Below are 19,253 nucleotides of genomic sequence, written 5' to 3'. Positions count from 1 at the left end.
ACATACTTTCTTTATATATAATTTTTTGTTTGATTGACTATTAATCCGTTAATGGTTCCTGCAGTCAATATGGTGCTCAAAAGAAACGTAGAGGATTTATTAAACATTTTAATAGCTGATAATTACACATTGTTCTACAAAGCAACAGTACAGACTTATTCAGGAAAATGTGCTGAATTTATTTATGCTGTGACCACTGTTACATCAACACAGAAATTGGTAGTGTTTATTATTCTACATGGATATACATGTTATTGTGATACATACATACATGCATTCTTCAGTAATATAATCTCTCTCTATCTCTCACACACACTCTCTCTCTCTCTCTTCTAGGTGCAGTGTTTAGACAGACAGTCGCAGGCAGTGACAGACAGGACAGTGTGGTGGGTCCGGGTCCCGTTGGTGCACAGTAGGGGCACACTGAGAGGTTCAGTCTCCATGGCAGCACAGCAAATACACTCTTGCTCCACTGCGGCCCTCTCCAGGGAGTATATGGACTTACTGCGACACTTCCCCTGTGAGACAGAGCACAACAGGGACGGACAGAGAGACAATGTCACGCTTTTGTAAACTAATCCATACAGATAAGTCTTCACTTTCTTCCTAAAAAGTGTGTGTATGTGTGTGTATGCGTTTGTGGTCTCTCACCTCACAGTAGCGCAATTCTATCTGGTTCTCTGATTGACAGTCATCCACTTTGATGTAGTTAAGCATTCCTACTGTCTTCCGACACTCTGGCTCTGTGCCTTCACATCAACATGTACACAGATACACTTATTAAAAACAGAAAAAGTGTATATTTCAGCATAATTCACCAGTTATGATGCAGTATACTCACACATCTCACAGCAGCTGGTTCCAATCTGGCTGACTTTACCCTGGAAACAAGCAAGAGGAGAAAGTAGTTTGAGAAGGTGTTGGCACACAGGCGTGGGAGCAAATGTATGATGGAGGTCATGTTGTGGAGTAACTGTACCCCCTGGTCAAGGCAGGCTTGGCGGTCAAAAGGAAGGCAGGTGGTCAGTCTGATCTGAAGTGACAGATCTCCTTTATTGTTCACACCACAGGTGTACCGGTTGCAGCCCTCATCAGTAGTCGTGTTCACCTTGAGACAGGGAGAACAAAGTTAGTTTAGTTTTCTTATTTGTGCAAGTAAAATAATGAGGAATGTGTTTGATCAAATCTTTCAAAATGTGAAGGAGGAGGCAAATGTGCTGCCTCCGTTATCAGTGTGTGTATCATGAGCTAGTCAGGATGTTTTCTAACTGTACCTGTACACTGGTTGTTTGTCCATCTGGCCTCTGTAAGAAGCAGGCTGTGGGGACACAGCGACCACAGCAAGCATCTGGGTCTTTCTCCAGAGTGTATCCCTGGAAACAAAAGAGTAAATATGGTTTGTTTGTTCACATAAGAGAAAATTGAAAAAGTTTGATTAGAAGGACATCTATTCTAAAACATCCAAAAATCCATAAATATAATTGAAGCAATTTGTGAAAATGGCAATGGCAATAAAACGGTTTACCTCGGTTTACAGAAATGACATGGAATGACGAAAATTATGCCGGGTGAACAAGAAGAGGTGATGATGATGATGATGATGATGATGATGATGATGATGATGATGATGATGGAAGGAGTGTTACCTTAGGGCAGACTGGACAGCTGATTCGCCTACAGGACAGTCTGTATTTCTTTACAACTCCTCCCTCCACTGAGCACTCACAGTGTGTACACACATCCACCATCAGTTTCTCCCCTGCCTGTTCTCACACACACACACAGAGAGAAAGAGAGAGAGAGAGAGAGAGATATTTGTACAGACAACGTTCAAATTTGTTTGCATATGTACATAAGAATGTAACTTCATGACTTACTCCTATTACGGTCTGGTTAAGCACGCAGGCATTCATGGGAGCTGTAGAAGAAAATACATGTCCAAAATGAATAATAATTGCATTATATAATAATAAAAACATTAATTCTTAATGTTAACAATTATTATCATTATCATTATCATTATCATTATTATTCACATTATTATCAACATTATTATCCACATTCTTGTTGTTGTTGTTGTTGTTGTTGTTGTAATCTTGAGATTTCCTCAGATCATGAGAGGAAACTGCCTCTAACTCTGACTACAATACCAAAGAGCCCTCTGCTGGGCAGGAATTGAAGCTGCATTGTGGTATTTACTTTGTACTCTGTGTGTGTGTGTATGATATTACACATAATTAACCTGAATACTTACTGACTCAGGGGCTTGGTTGAATGGTGGTCTCCTTTCTCACAATACCACCCAGCAGGTATGATTTTGTATGCGTCAGTCACCCCCTTATATTTGAGTGTTTTTGCGTGTGTATTTACCACAGTGGCAGCGAGGGCAGCAGTCCTGTGTGTCACAGCGTAACTCTGTTCCCAGGGGGCAAGATGGAGTGTCCATAGCATAGCAGCTGACGTTGGATGCAGAGATGAACAACTCATTGTTCACCCTCACACACTCATGCGTGACACATTTATCATGTGGAGATCGCCATACCTCACCGGCCTAGAAACAGACACACACAAATGAGCTACAAATGGACTGACAGAGGAGGAAAAACCTCAGATAAATCAACATTACACATTTTGATGTTGAACAAATGAATAGGGTTTAGAATGTAGGACAGTGAAATGACAGATTGTATTCAGATATGTGATGGCTTCCTTAAAACATACACGTCTGAGGCTTCTCCCGATGAGTGAATCTCCTCGCATCTCTCCTTCTGACTCCACACAGGTGGTTGGTGTGCACTTCCCACAGCACTCTCCTTGTGATGGAGTGTATGATGAGCCCTGGAATATAAGAACGGTGTTGGATAAAGTGTAGATGCTGATTTACTATTTTTTTACTTAGGTATCAAAAGTATTTTTGGATACCAACTGTACTGAAGTAATAAAAGTAATTGTGTAATTGGTTACTGTGTCACTTATACCTTGTGATACAGTCTAAACTAATTAATTATTGGTTATTATTGTGATTTCTATCATCAACTTAGAGACCACTTGACAAAAGTAGTGAAGACAAAGTAACAGGATGGTGTTGGTGTGTGTTTGTGTTTCTCACCAAGGGGCAGGAGCGCTCACACACAGGTGGGATACACTGAGCGATGTGCAGGGACGTGTCCTTGTCCTGTAGCTGGGTGCAACTGCACTTCTGACACCCCTTCTCCCATTCGCCCCCCAATGGGTAAATCACACCCCCGACCACACACACCTGGACAGACGCACGGTATTGAGAATGTCACAGAACTACCAAAAGCTAATGTGGTGAACACAATTAAAAATGTATACAAACCCACACACTCACCTCGTCTGGGAGGCATTTAGTCTCTGTGCAGCCACAGTCATTAGAAGTGGAGGATTTAATGAATCCAGTGGGGCAAGAGTGGGTAGAATTCTGGCAGTCACACACACATTCAAACTCATCACAGCACTTTGTCTTTATGACTGACTGTCGGCGATGTGTGGGACATGCTGGGGGAGGTTGCAGAGGACACTCTTCCTTTTTGCAGACTGGGAGAAAAAGGATGAAGAGGAGCATGTTAAAGAGGTCTTTTTGCTCTTTTGTTGTCCGTGTGTTTGCAAGAGTAAAACCGAGTGAGAACGTCTCAAAGAGTCTTACCGCACTCATGGACGGGCTGGCACTCTCCTGGGTTTTTCAGAACCACAGTCTGACCGTCCTCACAGCGGGGCACCTCTGGCAGGTCACAACTCACCAGATCACACACTGAAACAAAGACAGTGACAGTCTGCTGTGGGGAACTTATTCAGTAGATCTCACATTATATCTCACTTATTAACGAGTCTCTGTGGCAAACATGGACACATTTGAAGCAATAAATGCAAGAAATATATGATCTCTAGAGACTAAAGACAAATAACTCCCAGCTCTATTGAAATGAGCAAATTAATTACCATGCTGTAGTAATATATGCATACTATGATTGCAGATAATATCAAATTATTGGAATGCTTATTCACGTTCAAGATCTGGAAGTACAAATACAGATACAGATACCTGGCACAGATATTCTTTACTCACCACACTCATACTCTGGGCAGCACTTTGACTCTCTTTTCTCCTTCATAATCTCACAGGGTCCACAGGTTGGAGCTACACATACATAAATACGCTTAATTATACAGGCATTACATCTAAATTTGACAATTCAGCACTGAAATTTAAGCACCGATTAAAGTTAGGGGAGCTTGCCTTTGACGTCATTGCAAGGTCTGGCAGTGCAGTTGACGTGTTGTTGGTCCAAACACATACATATCAAACAAGGGTTCTCATCGGGTACCCAACTGTGCATGTACTGGTACAAACAAAACATATTAATTTCATTTTCCAACACTAGAGGGCATTAACAGCACACTTAATGGTTTACTCCAGTTTTCTGAATCTGCTGATTGTCTGAGTAGAGATGGGAAATTCCAACATGCCACTTCATACATGCAATAACACACATAGAAGGACAAACACATTCATCAATACTCATAAGTAATTTATAACTTACTAACTAATAACTAACTATTTGACACAATTATTCATATTCACACACTCTGCTTGTCCTGTCATCTCACCGGATATGTGTGTCCATGCCCATCGACACACTGCCTGCACGCATCTGCCGATACACACTTTCCGTGATGCGAAACAGTCCCGCCAGAACAGAAACAGCCCTCTGTAGGTGTGTCCATGCAGGATGATTCGTTACCCCTGGCAACTGTCCAGTCACCTCGCAACGGTTGTATGCTGCTACAGTCCTCCACACACCCTGTTCGACATGCATCATACTCCATAGAGCCGGGGCACTGCATTGCTGTAATTCACAAGTTAAGCACAAAGGCTTTAAAACCCGTCCACCACAGCAACATAATACACACACATATCTGCACATATGACAGCAACTTACGGCAGAGATGGGGGCTCCTCCAGTCCACACACATACCCCTTTGTCTACAGAGGTGCGCATACACAGAGATGAGCTCACACACATCTGTGTCCACACATGCCTGCTCCTCACACTTGGAGAGGAACACTTGAATGGGTATGTGTGTGTGGCACGGCTCAAACACCTCCGAGCGCAAGGCCTGACATCCTAGTGCTGCTCCGGATGCACACACTGCCCTCTGTCTCGGTAAACACACACCGCCATCTGCGGCCACCGTCCAGTCAGAGATGAAAGTTTGCTGATCTGTCGTTGAGCTGCCATTACGTAGGGAGAGGTCATTAACCTTCTCCTCCCCACAGGCACCTGGGAGAAAGAAAGTGACTTTTAGTTGATATGGATGTACAGTTTTAATCAAAGATAGGGTTTTGTGTTTATGTTACCGCAAAGTCCGGCAGTTTGGCTGGTGGCGGTGGAGCTCGGCACCGTGAGGGTGAACTCATTGCTTTGCAGGGTGAAGGACAGGGTGTAGCTGTTCTCTGATTTCAACTGCAGCATGACACTTCCATAACTCACTACCTCGAGGCCGTCATAACGCCATGGCAGTCCCAGCTCTTCCCCATCAAACACTGCCTGCTCAAACAAACATATACAGTACACACACATTGAATTAATAACTGCTCGTGGACTCACAGATACGAGCGATTCCGTGACCACCCTGTACACACAGCTTACCGTCATATCATCTTTTAGCAGTAGTTTATGTGTCCCGTGGGTCACCTCCATGGCCTTCATGCAGACCTGGTTTAGATGTTCTGAGCCCTCACATGGTCCACTGTGCAGTTTGATCTCTGATGCTGGACGGGTGCCTCCGGTGGTAGTAAGAAGCGTGTAGGAGCACAAACCCTCCCCATCCAACCTAAGGGCCAAGCCGTCAAACCTCACCACGTGATTGGTGGAGCTGCCCATACACATACCTGTACACACACACGCACACAGGCAGGAGGAAGGGAGTGTTTGTGTATGAGCGAGTTCACTATGTGATCTTTTAATGGCCAGTTAAGATAAACTGGAATGCTACTCTACAACATTTGTGTTTAATGGGGCATGTTCACACTGACGCACATTTAATATACAGACACTAAAGCAAATGTTTCACAGTTCAGAAGGCATTTCCCTCTGGTGTACATACAGGGACACTCCCAGTGGCAGCCACAGGTCTCCTGGACTCTGACAGGGGGCAGGTTGTTTCTACACGCCGGCGGCTCCAGTCTGTCACAGCTGACTTTGTGGTTCTGTACGGTCACCACCCCACTGGGGAGGCACATTACAGAGTGGCAGCCGTCCTCCATCAGCCACGACTCCCAAGGCTGCAGAACACAAATCAGTCACTTACACCATTCGGGACACACAATGCCACAGAAAGTTGTTGCAGTCTTGTCATAACTCAGTTCAACTTCAATAGAGATGCCCTCACCTTTCTCTCATTTCCGTTATCATCGAAACACACTACCGGTGGACCAGCTGAGAAAAATGGGAAATAATCCTTTTTATCATTGCCATAATTGCAATCATTATCATCATAATCAGTTGAACCTTGTTGGAGGGTTTTTTATGGTGTTGACCAAGGAAGTTGAAGATGGTTAGACACGTGGAATGTCAGTGAAATGTATCTGGTTGAGAAGTGTTTGAATGATAAGGATGAAGTTATTTTCACCTTTCTCTCTTTATGATACATGGGTCTCCTGAGTTCTTATCTGTGGTGCCATTAAGTCTAGGAGGTGTTAAGGTGACAAAGGATGGAGGTGGTTGAGATACACCAGATGCACCAGATGTTAGGCTTTGGGATGGCTATAAAGATCTGGTAAAATCCTGGAGAAATTGTCATTCTCATCTGCTTTGCATGTTGTGGGACAGAGTGAACCGGCGCTGTCATAAACAATTCTATCTCTGAATTTGCTCTAACAAACCTGTAATTTGCAAAGGAATATACATTAAAATGAATTATTTTCACATGGAACAAATACAGTGTGTGTGAGAGAATGTGTGGCTGTGCGGTTGTGTATGTCTGCATCTTAAGTACCTCTGCAGATTCTATCCATATAACCAAGATCTAGAGTTAGCAGCATCAGCAGGTGATCCATGCTGTTTAAGTTCAGAGTGTTGTCTTGCTTGCCATGGCAACCCAACGTGTTAAGCTCCGTCCTGTCATAGCTGGGCCCCACACCGATAGGAAACACTGATACACCTGAAAGATGAGATGCCTATCAGTGAAAGTACGGCTGGTCTGTGACAGAAGAACATTAGAGAGTCAGTGAGCATGGAGCAGAGGTGTCCCATACTGATCATGACAGCTGCTTAGTTACCTGCTGCCAGTGCCTCATTAGCTGCTTCTTTGACGTCATCAGTGGACTTGTCAGTCACCAGCATTATCACAGTTTTGGTCACACCGACTCTTCCGCCACTGGTGGATGAGATTGCTGTATGCACAGCGAATCGAAGTGCAGAGCCTGCCGACACACATAAGAGTTAGTATCGGTGGGTGGGTGTGTGAAGACTCCCCCAAGCAACGTGGTACAAAAATGTTTTCATACGGCAAGTTAAGCATAAGATTATGTATCCATTACCTAGTCTGGGTGCAGCAGTGATCATGCTGTGAATGTTCTCCACCAGGTTCAGGAGGTGTGATTTACTTTGTGCATCCTTCCAGCTGAGCTCAACCCTGTTGGTGTCTCCATACTGAACTACACTCACTTGAGTTCTATTCAGCCCTGCAGAGAAACACAAGGACACAGGTCATAGCAGCACTGCAGGGAACACACGGGTTGTATAACTTTACTACACATTTGTAGTTTAGAGGCACTGTAATGCCATCTCATAGTGTAAACCATAAAAATGTTCTGTTCAAGTGATCGTTAATGCTTTGCAAGCACATGTACCCGCCAGTGGATGACTTCCTCTACTCTTACTGGCTTATCACCGTCGAGGAGTCACTTGACGAGTGCACACTATTGACCTAAAGACATTATTTCTGCAGATATCGTCTGATTGGATGATTACACAGGACTTGGTGAATGTTTTAGTAACTTCCACTATTGCAGAGATATTCCAAATTGTTGTAATGTAATGCATGCACCTGAAAGGGCTGTGTCACACGTACCTATATCTGCATTGTTGATGAAAGTTTTGACAAACGTCTTCATGTCCTCAAGCTGCTCACCAGCCTTCAGAAGGAACAAAAGGTCCAGTGGCTTCTCACATGGCACTGTGCAAAGATATGTTTACAAATCAATAATCACTAAGGACTGGTTGTGGACTGGTTTGCGATTAAAGTGAGTGTGTCCTCAGTACCTGATGGTGGCAGGGTGCTAAATACATCGTAGACTATGGGTGGCAGCGTAGGTGAGCGGGGCTTGACCTGGGTACGTGTGATATTGACCACACGTTGAACCAGAGACGACACCTGATTGTAGTCGTCAACCATTAGCGGGCGCCTGGGGTAACTATATAGTGAAAGGTCAATCTCTCTGACCTTTGGTCCAACCCCAATGGGATAGATTTCTGTTTGTGTGCTTGTAGTTGGAGGGCGTGTCACTGTATCAGTAGGTGGATTCTCTGTCACAAGGAAGACCAGCTGAGGTGGGCTTGGACCTGACGAAGGCTGCGTGGTAGCCATTTCTTGGAGGGTGGTAGTGATAGCAGCACCTGTGTTGGTCTTATTTCCGCCCCTCCAACGAATCTCCCTGAGTCGTTGTATCAGCACGGTCCTTTGTCGCCTCACCTCCCAACGACTGATCTCCACGGTCACTGTTATTGAGTACTGGATCACAGTGATACGAATTCTCTCCTTCTCCTCTGTCAGCTTTGAGACAACTTCCTCAATGAACTGGAGTGACTTATTGAAGTTGACTTCACCCACTGAATCTGAGCCTTCCAAGATGAAGGTCACATCTTTGGTCGGAGGCATGGAAGATGGTGATGTGGTGATGGGGGACAAGCTGGAAGGTGAGGTGGGAGACGGGTTGGGGAGGTGTTGCGTGGGGTTTGGCTCCAGACGAGGAGTCGTAGCTGTGGTTGTGCTCTGATGAGGTCGCTGTGTAGTGGTGACCCCTTCAGGATCCAGCCCCAAGGTACACAGGTAATCTGTCAGCTCTAATAGACGATCAGGCAGCTCACCTGTGCTGCTTAGCACATAGGCCCTGTTGTCTGGGTTGACCTTGGTGATCTCACTGATCTGACCCATGTTTACCCCAGGACCCAGTGCCACTGATAGGGTGGTGATGGATTTCTTGCGGAGCATCTTGGTGGTGGAACGCATGGACCGAGGATTAGCACTGGCGGTCAGGATTATGGCGACACGGCCAGCATGCTCACGCTTGTTCTTGTCATAGATGTTGATTGCCAGATATTTGATGGCCTCATCCAAGAAAGCAGCATCTCCTCCTACGTAATGTAGCTCACGCACTGTTTTCTTAAATAGCCACTTCTGAACCTACAGGAACCAACAGGAACGAGATACAGCATGGTGCTTAATATGTTGCGTTAATAGGTACATGGTTGTGTTACATGTATGCATTATGTCTTCTGTATCTACCTGCAGGTCATAGGTTTTAACTCCGGAGTGATACAGCAACACCGTGGCTCGAGTGTGAGCTGAGCCCATGCGGAAGGGTTCAACCACGCCCAGGATAAACTTTTTGGTTGTCTTAAACTCATCCTCACTCAGGGCGGCTGAACCGTCCAGTAGGAAAGCCAGATCCATGGCACGATCACATGCGTTCTCGGGCATCAGGTTGGACATTGGCAGAGCAGTAGGGATGGTTGAGGAGAGGGTCGTTGTGAGAGTGGTGAACACGTTGAGGGAAGTACAATCTTCACAGCTCAGGGTATTGTCCTCACAGTGACTTTGGTAAACAACAAAGAAAAAGAAACATTTCAAAGAACATAAGCTCAGTCAGAAATATCCAGTTTCTAAGTGAAAATATGTAGCCAACATATATATATGTATAAATATAGTCTCCCTATTTAGATTTACCATATTTTGCAGTGGTTGGGGTCGTCATGGTTGAGGATGACAAGGTTGCCGTGGGAGATTCTCTGACCTTCATGGATACACACCTGACACTGAGAGGGGTCTACGCAACGCATAGCCTCCTCATCCAGAAGCTTGCCTGAATAATACGATGCTCAGAATTACAACTCACAACTCAGAAACAAATTAAACTACAGCCTGAGACTTTGGGTCCGTATGTGTGGCACCTGGGGGGCAGTGAGCATGGCAGCCTTCCAAACATGTGAATGAACACTGGAGGGGGTCTGGGTGCTGGCAGGTGAGCGGACATGCGATACCACAAGTGTTGTACCTCCACTGGCAAAGTTCTTCATCCACGCCTGGGCCTTTAGCATTCAGGGCTTCACAGCTCATAGCTTAAGAAACAAACAGTCTCACACACTTGACTTCTGCTTGTACACAGCCATTTTTCGTTTTACATTACATTTATTTGCACTCACGACAAAGATCATTAGACCTCCAGCTGATGGATACCCCCTTCTCTGAACAAGCCTGTGCATAGGCGGCGATGACGTCGCAGAAGCACACACAATCACCCACAGACGGACAAGAGCATGCTGCCTCCGCACACATCTCCACATATGGCTCGGCATCCACCTATGTAAACACACGGAGAGGCCCATTGATAGCTCTCAGGGATTCTGCTTCCATTGTCACATTATATTATGATATTTAGTGTGTTTACAGCAGCGCTTACCTCACTGTTGCATTCCTTAAAGATGGGGCCAGTGAGCACACGACATGACTGCTCCACTGATATCAACTTTGCAAGGTTTTCGCTACAAGGACTGGGAATCTAAACACACACACACACAATTAATGTACATTGTTGATATCTCTGTCTCAGTCTCTATGAATAGCCAAGCAATCTAAAACCTCTGTATTCTTGAAATTGATTAGTAGTTTCATCCAATATCTTACCTCTGTTACGTCGGCACAGCTGGGTTTAACCTTCCAGGAATTCCCAAAGTGGATAGAGTCCACTTCCAGCTGGTTGTTACTGCTCATCAAGTCGTTGTTTACATTCCCGTCAAAGTTACCGCACAGACCACAAACCTGGCCCTACATACAGCAGAATTTGAGTGTCAAAAACAAATTAAAGCCACAAAAGACAGCAATTAATGGTTAGAATGATGCAAAGTATTGTTAGGAATACATCTGCACCCTGTATTTGGCTGAGATGTCGACCAAGAGACGAGTGCCCCTGTCCCAGTTGAGGGAAATATATTTGCCCAGCAGCAGGGTGAAGGACTGACCAGAGCGGACGATCTCTACACCTGAGCCCTGTGGCACCGGCGTCTTCATCGTCACCTGTGAGAGAGAAGGTTTACAGTGCTGGAGGTTCGGAGAGTTGATCGCATCTCAGTATTATTCGATACACATCCATATTCTAGGTCAACAAAATTCGTACTGTACGTTACTTGGTGTAATGTGTCTGAGTTACCTCTCCATGGTGCATTACAATTACTCCTCCCTGGTAAAAGACTGTTATAGCTTTTGCACACCGATGTCCCACAGTTCCACAGGCCTCATTCTCCACCAGCACACGAAATGTACCATCTTCTCCATTACACATATCCTATTGACAGAGAGAGTTGGAAGGGGAAAGGGATCCAGTAAAAGAGAAGGAAATCTATACTTTCTGCGCAGTCTATCGGCCAATCCTGGAGCTGATTTCTCTCTTTCTCACCTGCACCAGGACGTACTGGCAGAGGCCGGGGAAGGAGTACTTGAGGCCGTCAAAAGTGATGTAATGCCCCTCCCCCACAGTGCGGCACACACCGTCACACACCTTTGTCGTGCAATGCCACTTTCTGTTCTCACACACACTGGCACAGAGAGAGTACGTTAAGTAAACACCTCCCCTGTTCGTCTTCAGAACCACATAATCGTATACACAGCGTACCAGGTGTTGCAATCCGAAGAGATGGTCTGTCCTGATGCATATGGCCTGTTGTTATGGTAACAGGGACACTCTTTGGGTGCAATGCAGTCTCTGCGGTGGCGTACCTGAAATCGATCAGCAAATCGGTCAGTTTATACCCCATATAAAACGCTTGGTGCCTTCCTTTCCCACACACACACAAGCACACACACACCACTTACTGTGCCGGGTGGACAGAGGCAGCCGGGGATGCAGGCAAGACTGTTACAGGGTAGGTCGAGGTTCTGGCAGGTTCTTGCACACTCCAGGCCTTTAGCTCCTGTCTCACACCCTGCATGCACCAGCGGAGGAGAGCAAGGGGCCGCCCGCCGCTCTGCATACACAAACCCAAACATACACATGCAAAACGGGTACAGCACAGGAAATTGGTTGTCAAGTTAAAATAGGAATCTTGTGGGGTAGAATTAGGGAAGATGAAAACTGAAATTGTACCTCTGGATGGAGCCAGGTCATCATCATAGAAGAGGTCGGACAGTAAATTGTTACTCATTTCAGAAGAGCTACAGCGCATGGAGCCGTCCTCACAATAACTATATACACAAGCAAAAAGAAGAAAAAGAAGAATACAAATTGTATCTATGAAATGCAATATCCTACACAGCCCTGCTTGCACACATAGTTTCTGTATCTACCCATACACACACACTGACCAGATGCTGCTGTGATCGGCGTAGACGTCGTTGGGCTGGTAGATCTGCCCGTCGTGCAGGCAGGTGCACAGGTCAGCTGTCACACATTCTCCAGTGTCACTCAGATATAGTCCAGCGGGGCAGAAGCAGCCCTCCTCACACAACCTCTCCCCCTCACAGCCGTCCTCAGCCCCGGACAGGGAGCCACACGTCTGCTCACACATACTTCCACAGGCCTCATACACCTGCCCTCCCCTACACTCCAGTTCTAGGAAATGATACATTTTCTCCATGTGAAATTCAGGGATATAGTGGAGTACTAACCTAAGATCTCAGTTAAGCTAAAATCTTGCTTGCTGATGAGTGTGTGACAGATGAATTATCAGCAGAGTGACACTTACCACAGAGTGAGGAAGATCTCCAGTTGAGCAGTACTCCTTTTGCAGTACAGGCAGCTGCATACGCTGACAGAGCAGAGCACAGGCACTGCTGCCCGTCCATGCATGCACACACATCATAACGACAGAACCGTTGGAACGGACCCGGGTTCACCAGGAAGTGGCATGGGCTGAAGACTTCTGACATCATCATTGCGCAAGACTCTTCTGCAAACCGTACTGAAAGCCATGTAAGGATGAAAGTTCAGCGTCTGGTCATTTATGCAACGATTGTGAGTGTTTTGTGGCTCTGTGTATGAACCTCTTTTGGGGTTAAGTGCACATGGATCGATGACAGGTTTATGGACGTTTTCACAGTCACCGTTGATCCTCCAGGACTGGCCGAAAGCCTGAGGGCCCGCCTCAACCAGGCCTCCACCGGACAGGAAGTCATCACCTTGGTTACCATTGAAGTTACCACAGAGGCCACACGTACGTCCTGCCCATGTGGGTCCCAGCTGGGTAGGAAGCCAGAATTCAGAGTTTGTTATGGTATTCCCATACAATACACTTTCACAACAAAATCTTCTTTTAAAGTCTCTTTTTTATTAAGTACTGTATGTTGCACCTTTAACAGCACCCGGCCTCTTCCATCCCAGTCCAGACGAAGGTCATCACCAAACTTTACCCGCACTGAAGACTGAACAGACCTCTGGATATGCAGATGACCTGTAATATTACAAACAAGAAGCTGAAAGTTACAATCAGGGTCTCTTTATCTCACACAGAACACAGCAGCATTGGTCAGTAAGAGTTTAGTCAGTTACCATGGATATCAGTGGTGAGCAGTTTTCACCACAGAATCAAAACATTAATATATAAATGTATCTAACGATGGATTTTGGCTTGATTCGGGTTGGAATGGATGGCAAATATTTCGATTTTTTGTATAATTGAGGTGTTCATGACATAGATACATCACAGTGTATATTATATTGTGTGCTCATTTCAGTTATCCTTAGGGATGTAAAAGTGTATATCCTTGCCCCTAATTTGCCAAAAGCAAGTCTAGTCAAGTTGATTTGTATAGCCCTATATCACATACAATGTCTCAAAGGGCTTTACAGACCCACAACATCAGGAAAATTCCCGATCCAGCCCAAAGCACTCAAAATGACATGTTATAGTGTTATTATTTATGGTGTTGACCAGGGAAGTTGAAGATGTTTACACATGTGGAATGTCTGTGAAATGTTTCTGGTCGAGATGTGTTTGAATGAACTCATTTTCACCTTTCTGTCTTATGTTATGTGGGTCTCCTAAGTTCTTATCTGTGGTGCCATTAAGTCTATGGGTGGTAAAGCTGACATAGGATGGAGAAGTAGTAAGTCGAGATACACCAGATATACCAGATGTTAGGCTCTGGGATGGCTATAAATATCTCGTACAAGCCTGGAGAGATGATCATTCTCTTCTGCTTTGCATGTAGTGAATGAGAGTGAACCGACGCTGTCATAAACTGATCTGAGTCTGTGTGGTGAATTCGCTCTAACAATGACATACCATGATGCATTGGGGTCTTGATATCCATTCCATTGACAGAAACCACTCCTCCGTGCTTCAGCTTCACTGACATGTCCTCCAGAGAAGACAAGCTGAGCGTAACTGAGCGTGTACACACAGCATCCACATCATCTGCACACTGAAACACACAATCAGGATCCAGATTACTGTCGATGACAAGCAGTCAGCGGTACAAGAATGACAGGAAAATGTGGGATTATTATTCAAGAAATGTGAAAAGTAAGAACCTGCACGGTGTCAATGATGACGGAAAACTGTCCATCTGTGCAGTCTCTTGCCAGCAGATACTGACACTGGCCGGTGAAGGTGAAGAACTTGCTGTCAAAGGTCTTAAAGTGTGACTGACCAACGACCAAGCACTCACCTTCAGACAGACAAAGACACAATGCCAGAAATAATGATGAACGAGCTCATTGCTGTGGTAACCAGATACGATTTGCAAGCCTGTGCAATGACTAATGTACACCTATCTCACCAGGGCAGCCTTCATTGGTGCATTCCCAGGAGCCATGGCGACACACACTGCAGAGAAGACGTATGTGTGAGGAAGCACTGGCTATTTTATGTAAGATTAACTCAATCAAATCTTTTAGTGTACCTATATACAATTGATTACTCATGTACACTGATAGACTCATTGATTACACACACAAAGGTAAACACTATGCTATTTATGTATGTACAGTATGTATTCCTCCTGTATGCACTCTCACCAGGTGTTACAGTCCTGAGCGATACTGGATCCTGGAGGGAAATGACGTCCCATATGCGCACAGGAGCACTGAGATACTTCCACACAGCGATTGCCGTCCAAAACCTTCCCCACTGGAACATAAATAACAATACATACATACAATGAAAGCATCAGAGAGAGAGAAAGGGAGAGAGAGAGAGAGAGAGAGAGCAAGACAGGAGGCAGGTAGGAGTGTTACCGGGGCAGGTGCAGCCATCTGCACAGTCTTCCTTGCAAACCTCCTGGATGTTGAGACTCTGGCAGGTTGTAGAGCAAGACTTGGTACATTCACCATACTGCATTCCTATAGGACACTTTGGGACTAGACAAACACACACACACACACAAGTTTATTTATGTAATTTCATCTCTATTTGAGATTTCATTCACTGCTAGACTTACAGCACTGGCTCGCCTCCAACCAGCCGTGCAGAACTACCCCGTGGGCATGGCACGTTCGGGCGTACTCCAATAGGAGGGGGCAGGAACATTCTGACCCCTCCCCCTTCTTGCAGTGGCACGCCTCCTCCTGACACAGGGACAAGAAGGCCTCAGGGGAGACCAGGTGTGCACAACGCAGAAACACGCTGGAGGTCTGCAACACACTGCAGCTGGACAAAATCTACACACACAGACACACACACACGTACATGAGTTAATCTTGCGACCTAACAATTGAGAAATTCTGTGATAACAACTTGTATGGTGACGATGGAAACAACATTTTCATGGTTTTGAGGGGGGAAACTCAAAGCACTACTAGTTTAGCTACAGCTTGCAGTAAATATATCAAAGCAGCTGCTATAATATACACAGATGAACTGCGACGGCTTCACACTCGCACGCAATGATACTGCTTTTCCTGTTTCTGTACCAGCTGCAGCAGGCCAAGCTTTTCATATCAACCCACCTACGGGAACTATACTGGGCACAGCATCGTGGGCGCCTCCAAAGAGAGCTTCCTTTTTTTAGAGAGACACTGGATTATAAATGCAATAATGAGGAGCCGTGATATTGATCCCTCCCGCATAAGTGTTGACGCTGTGGTGTCTGTTAAAGATGTAATTGACTCCTTTAATATGGTAGTCTAAGTAGTAGTAAGGTGTAAGCGCGGAAGAGGAGCAGAGAGAAGACTGCAGATGGTTGCGGTTTTAGCAGGAAACACAAGACATCATATACTTCCTATTCATATCAGAGGCTCAGATCCTGTAAACCTCAATATGTGTCTAGCTGCATCTGTTTCTATAGGTACTATAAAAGGTATTTTGCACACATGCATTAAATGTAATGACACGGATGAACAGATGAGTAGAATGTTGTTCTGCAGACACACACACACACAAACACACACTGGGATTTGTCCTCTCACCGCTGAAATGTCTTTTGTGCTGTTACAGGACTGGCTGGGGGTTGATATTCGTTGACATGACTGCCCGGCACCCTTCACTGCCCATGAATTTGCATAGTCATAACTGTCCTCTGCTAGGAATCCTGAAAAGACACACACACACACACACACACAAACACACACACACACACACACACGCACACACAATTTTGTAGGTTTCTCTTCTCCTTAATCTCATCCCACCACTGCACCTTCTGCTTTTCTTTTCTTCTTGTTATCTTTTCCTGTTCTGGATTGCAGCTCTTCCTGTTGCTGGGTGCTGGTGACTTGATGATTGTTTTCCAAATTCCAGTAAAAGTCTCTCTTTTGTCTGGCACGTTCACATATCCCGCACACAGTCACAGCCTTTTGCAGCTATTCTGCAGGTTTTCCCCCTGTGCACCTACCTTCTTGAGTGGTGTATTCATCAGCCGATTCAGTGTTGAAGTTGCCACACAGTCCGCAGGTGCGGTTGCCGTGGTGTTTGGTCAGCGTCAAGGCAATGTTGGCTGCATTATCAATGGTAACAGTGAAGCCAAATTCCTCGCTCCAGAGTTTATAGAAGCCCAGCTCCGAACCCACAAACACAGCATGAGAGGCAAAGGGAAGAGAAAGTCTATACAAAAGGTGACACATGTCAGAAATCTCTTTAGAAACAATTTATCAGGTGATTTCTCAGATGCAGCAGATAACCTTTACAGTAATTCACTTATAACTGATCGTCCAATCTTTTCTTTATGCTACCTTTTCTCCCCTTGTGAGAGTCGTCCATCTGCAGAGAGGTGCAACTCAAAGGCGTCACCCAGAAACAGTGTGACACCACTTCTCTTTCCATGCACAAAGTCACCTGCAGGCCCAAGACATTTATTTTATTGCTATATCCAAGCTATGGCTGGAAGGGTTTGACTTAAACAGTGATTGAAGGTTAAAATGGGCATGCTGATTTAGTGGTCTTTGTTGAACTTGAACTTTATTGCTCACCCAGCAGCACAAAGGAGCGATGGTTGCAGTCCCCAGCCAGCAAGTAGCTGCAATCCCCAGGAAACTCATACAAAACCCCATCAAACGTGTGAATGTGGTGTCGTCCGAACAGGCTGCATCTCCCTGACATGTCTGCCACACAAGCTGAACACACACAAAACACACAAATATGCAACAAAGGAATAGAACCCGCTCGCATTCTATGAAATCTGAATTTCCCCAGATGTGAGATTCACCTGACAGATGCAGGAGAATCCAAAATTGCCACCAATGCCTCCTTATGAAAACCTGTAACACGCGAATAAAACATGCACTCCATCATCACCTCTACCATCATCATCATCCTAAAATCATTCCCCATGTCACATACTCAGCACATAATCATAGACAGCAATTAGTCTTACCTCCATGGTTCAGCCCAGCTAAGTCAAAGAGCTGTGAACAAGGCAAACACAATCCAAAATGGAGAAGTGTGAATCCAAATGTTGGGCTGATCTTTAAGACTTTGCAAATTTAAGGCATGATGAGGTGATGTGATGTCCTCTGTCAAAGGCTGATTAGAGAGTAAAAAGCTTGCTAAGACTACACACACACAGAGACTCTCAGCCACTGTGGGAGCTGTATTTTATAGTAAAGGGACAGACTCCCACCCAGCCATTATAAGTCCTTTGATATGGAATGGGTGTGTTTGTGTATGTTCACATTTTGATCCAGTCCCATTAGTGAGTCATCATCCGTACCCTTCCTCTTGCCAGGTTAAGTCAAGGCAGAATATTATTCTGTCCTGTACTCTAAACAACATAACGGCACAAACCTTGCAGGACAATACCAGGATATGCCCACTGATCGACTGGACGAGTGATTAGTCTACACGCACGCATGTGTATCAGTGCCAACCCAAACAATTCCATGGTAAAAGCACACACTTAGAGAAGATATCTCAGGCAATCACACTGTGGGTCCACATGCACAAACACCAGTAATCATATTTCACACACACATCCACCACTGTCCAAAATTTCAAAACATTGAAAACAGTCCAACATTTTTGAATCTGTAACAAGAAACTGCACTGTAGCTGTACTGTGGTGTACAATAGACATAGTACACAGCAAACTATCCAGTTGATTTTAAATACAGCATCATGAAGCTCAATATCTTTTGCAAGCCAGTATGATTGTTGTTGTGAGAAGCCTACCGTGTTGCAATGAATGATGAATACATGGAAGATATAAGAATCTCTGTCTCTCTCTCTCTGTATGTATGTATGTATGTATGTATGTGTGTGTGCGTGCGTGCGTGTGTGTGTGTGTGTGTGTGTGTGTGTGTGTGTGTGTGTGTGTGTGTGTGTGTGTGTGTGTGCTCGTGCACCGTGTTCATTCACGGATATTCAATCCGTGAACGTGCGTTATCCTAGAATGACGTCATCGCACTGGATGCTGCAGAAACGTGCAGGCTGCTGTTCAGTCCATTGGATCTATTTATAGAGAGATGCTACAGAATGGACGCAGGTTCCTTTAACTCTCATTTCGAAAACAGCGGTAGTGTGTTGTGATACATGACGTCACATAATATCACAGATATAGGCTAGCAAAAACGGCAAATAAGA

The 19,253-nt window shown here is 45.1% G+C and overlaps 1 protein-coding gene across 1 annotated transcript; it reads right to left on the bottom strand.

Moving 5' to 3' along the window:
• Positions 1 to 95: 95 nt before the first annotated feature.
• On the bottom strand, positions 96 to 18,277 carry vwf (von Willebrand factor). Its single transcript, XM_076141972.1, has 53 exons — positions 18,049 to 18,277; positions 17,881 to 17,932; positions 17,645 to 17,788; positions 17,408 to 17,510; positions 17,071 to 17,279; positions 16,646 to 16,767; positions 15,679 to 15,898; positions 15,476 to 15,598; positions 15,257 to 15,368; positions 15,019 to 15,065; positions 14,771 to 14,907; positions 14,523 to 14,661; positions 13,588 to 13,688; positions 13,282 to 13,477; positions 12,984 to 13,199; positions 12,604 to 12,850; positions 12,386 to 12,483; positions 12,115 to 12,266; positions 11,915 to 12,018; positions 11,699 to 11,837; positions 11,453 to 11,587; positions 11,173 to 11,319; positions 10,930 to 11,070; positions 10,706 to 10,804; positions 10,449 to 10,605; positions 10,197 to 10,364; positions 9,973 to 10,108; positions 9,532 to 9,841; positions 8,289 to 9,429; positions 8,098 to 8,202; positions 7,565 to 7,708; positions 7,304 to 7,447; positions 7,021 to 7,185; positions 6,415 to 6,461; positions 6,130 to 6,307; positions 5,673 to 5,914; positions 5,381 to 5,570; positions 4,962 to 5,303; positions 4,630 to 4,868; positions 4,259 to 4,361; positions 4,088 to 4,159; positions 3,668 to 3,772; positions 3,353 to 3,558; positions 3,110 to 3,259; positions 2,722 to 2,838; positions 2,371 to 2,551; positions 1,878 to 1,918; positions 1,647 to 1,763; positions 1,275 to 1,373; positions 980 to 1,108; positions 842 to 881; positions 652 to 749; positions 96 to 518 (listed from the first exon to the last, which is right to left on the bottom strand). The coding sequence occupies exons 1-53, from the start codon at positions 18,052 to 18,054 to the stop codon at positions 333 to 335; spliced, it is 8,541 nt and encodes a 2,846-aa protein (XP_075998087.1). The 5' UTR covers positions 18,055 to 18,277; the 3' UTR covers positions 96 to 332.
• Positions 18,278 to 19,253: the final 976 nt, after the last annotated feature.

This window comes from Genypterus blacodes, unplaced genomic scaffold (genome assembly GCF_046128005.1).
Source record: "Genypterus blacodes isolate CSIRO-AG114 ecotype Tasmania unplaced genomic scaffold, CSIRO-AGI_Gbla_v1 ptg000021l_1, whole genome shotgun sequence".
Taxonomy (NCBI): Eukaryota; Metazoa; Chordata; class Actinopteri; order Ophidiiformes; family Ophidiidae; genus Genypterus; species Genypterus blacodes.
Note: the sequence above shows the minus strand (reverse complement) of the source record. Positions and strands in the feature narration are given on the sequence as shown.

Bases quoted from the DNA above. Each gene is read 5' to 3' on its own strand.
- vwf (XM_076141972.1), bottom strand. The intron at 12,267-12,385 runs GTACAATTTCAG...TTGTGTATGCAG, and splicing joins TGACCTGGCTCCATCCAGAG to AGCGGCGGGCGGCCCCTTGC. The intron at 3,260-3,352 runs GTGAGTGTGTGG...GCGTCTGTCCAG, and splicing joins CTAAATGCCTCCCAGACGAG to GTGTGTGTGGTCGGGGGTGT.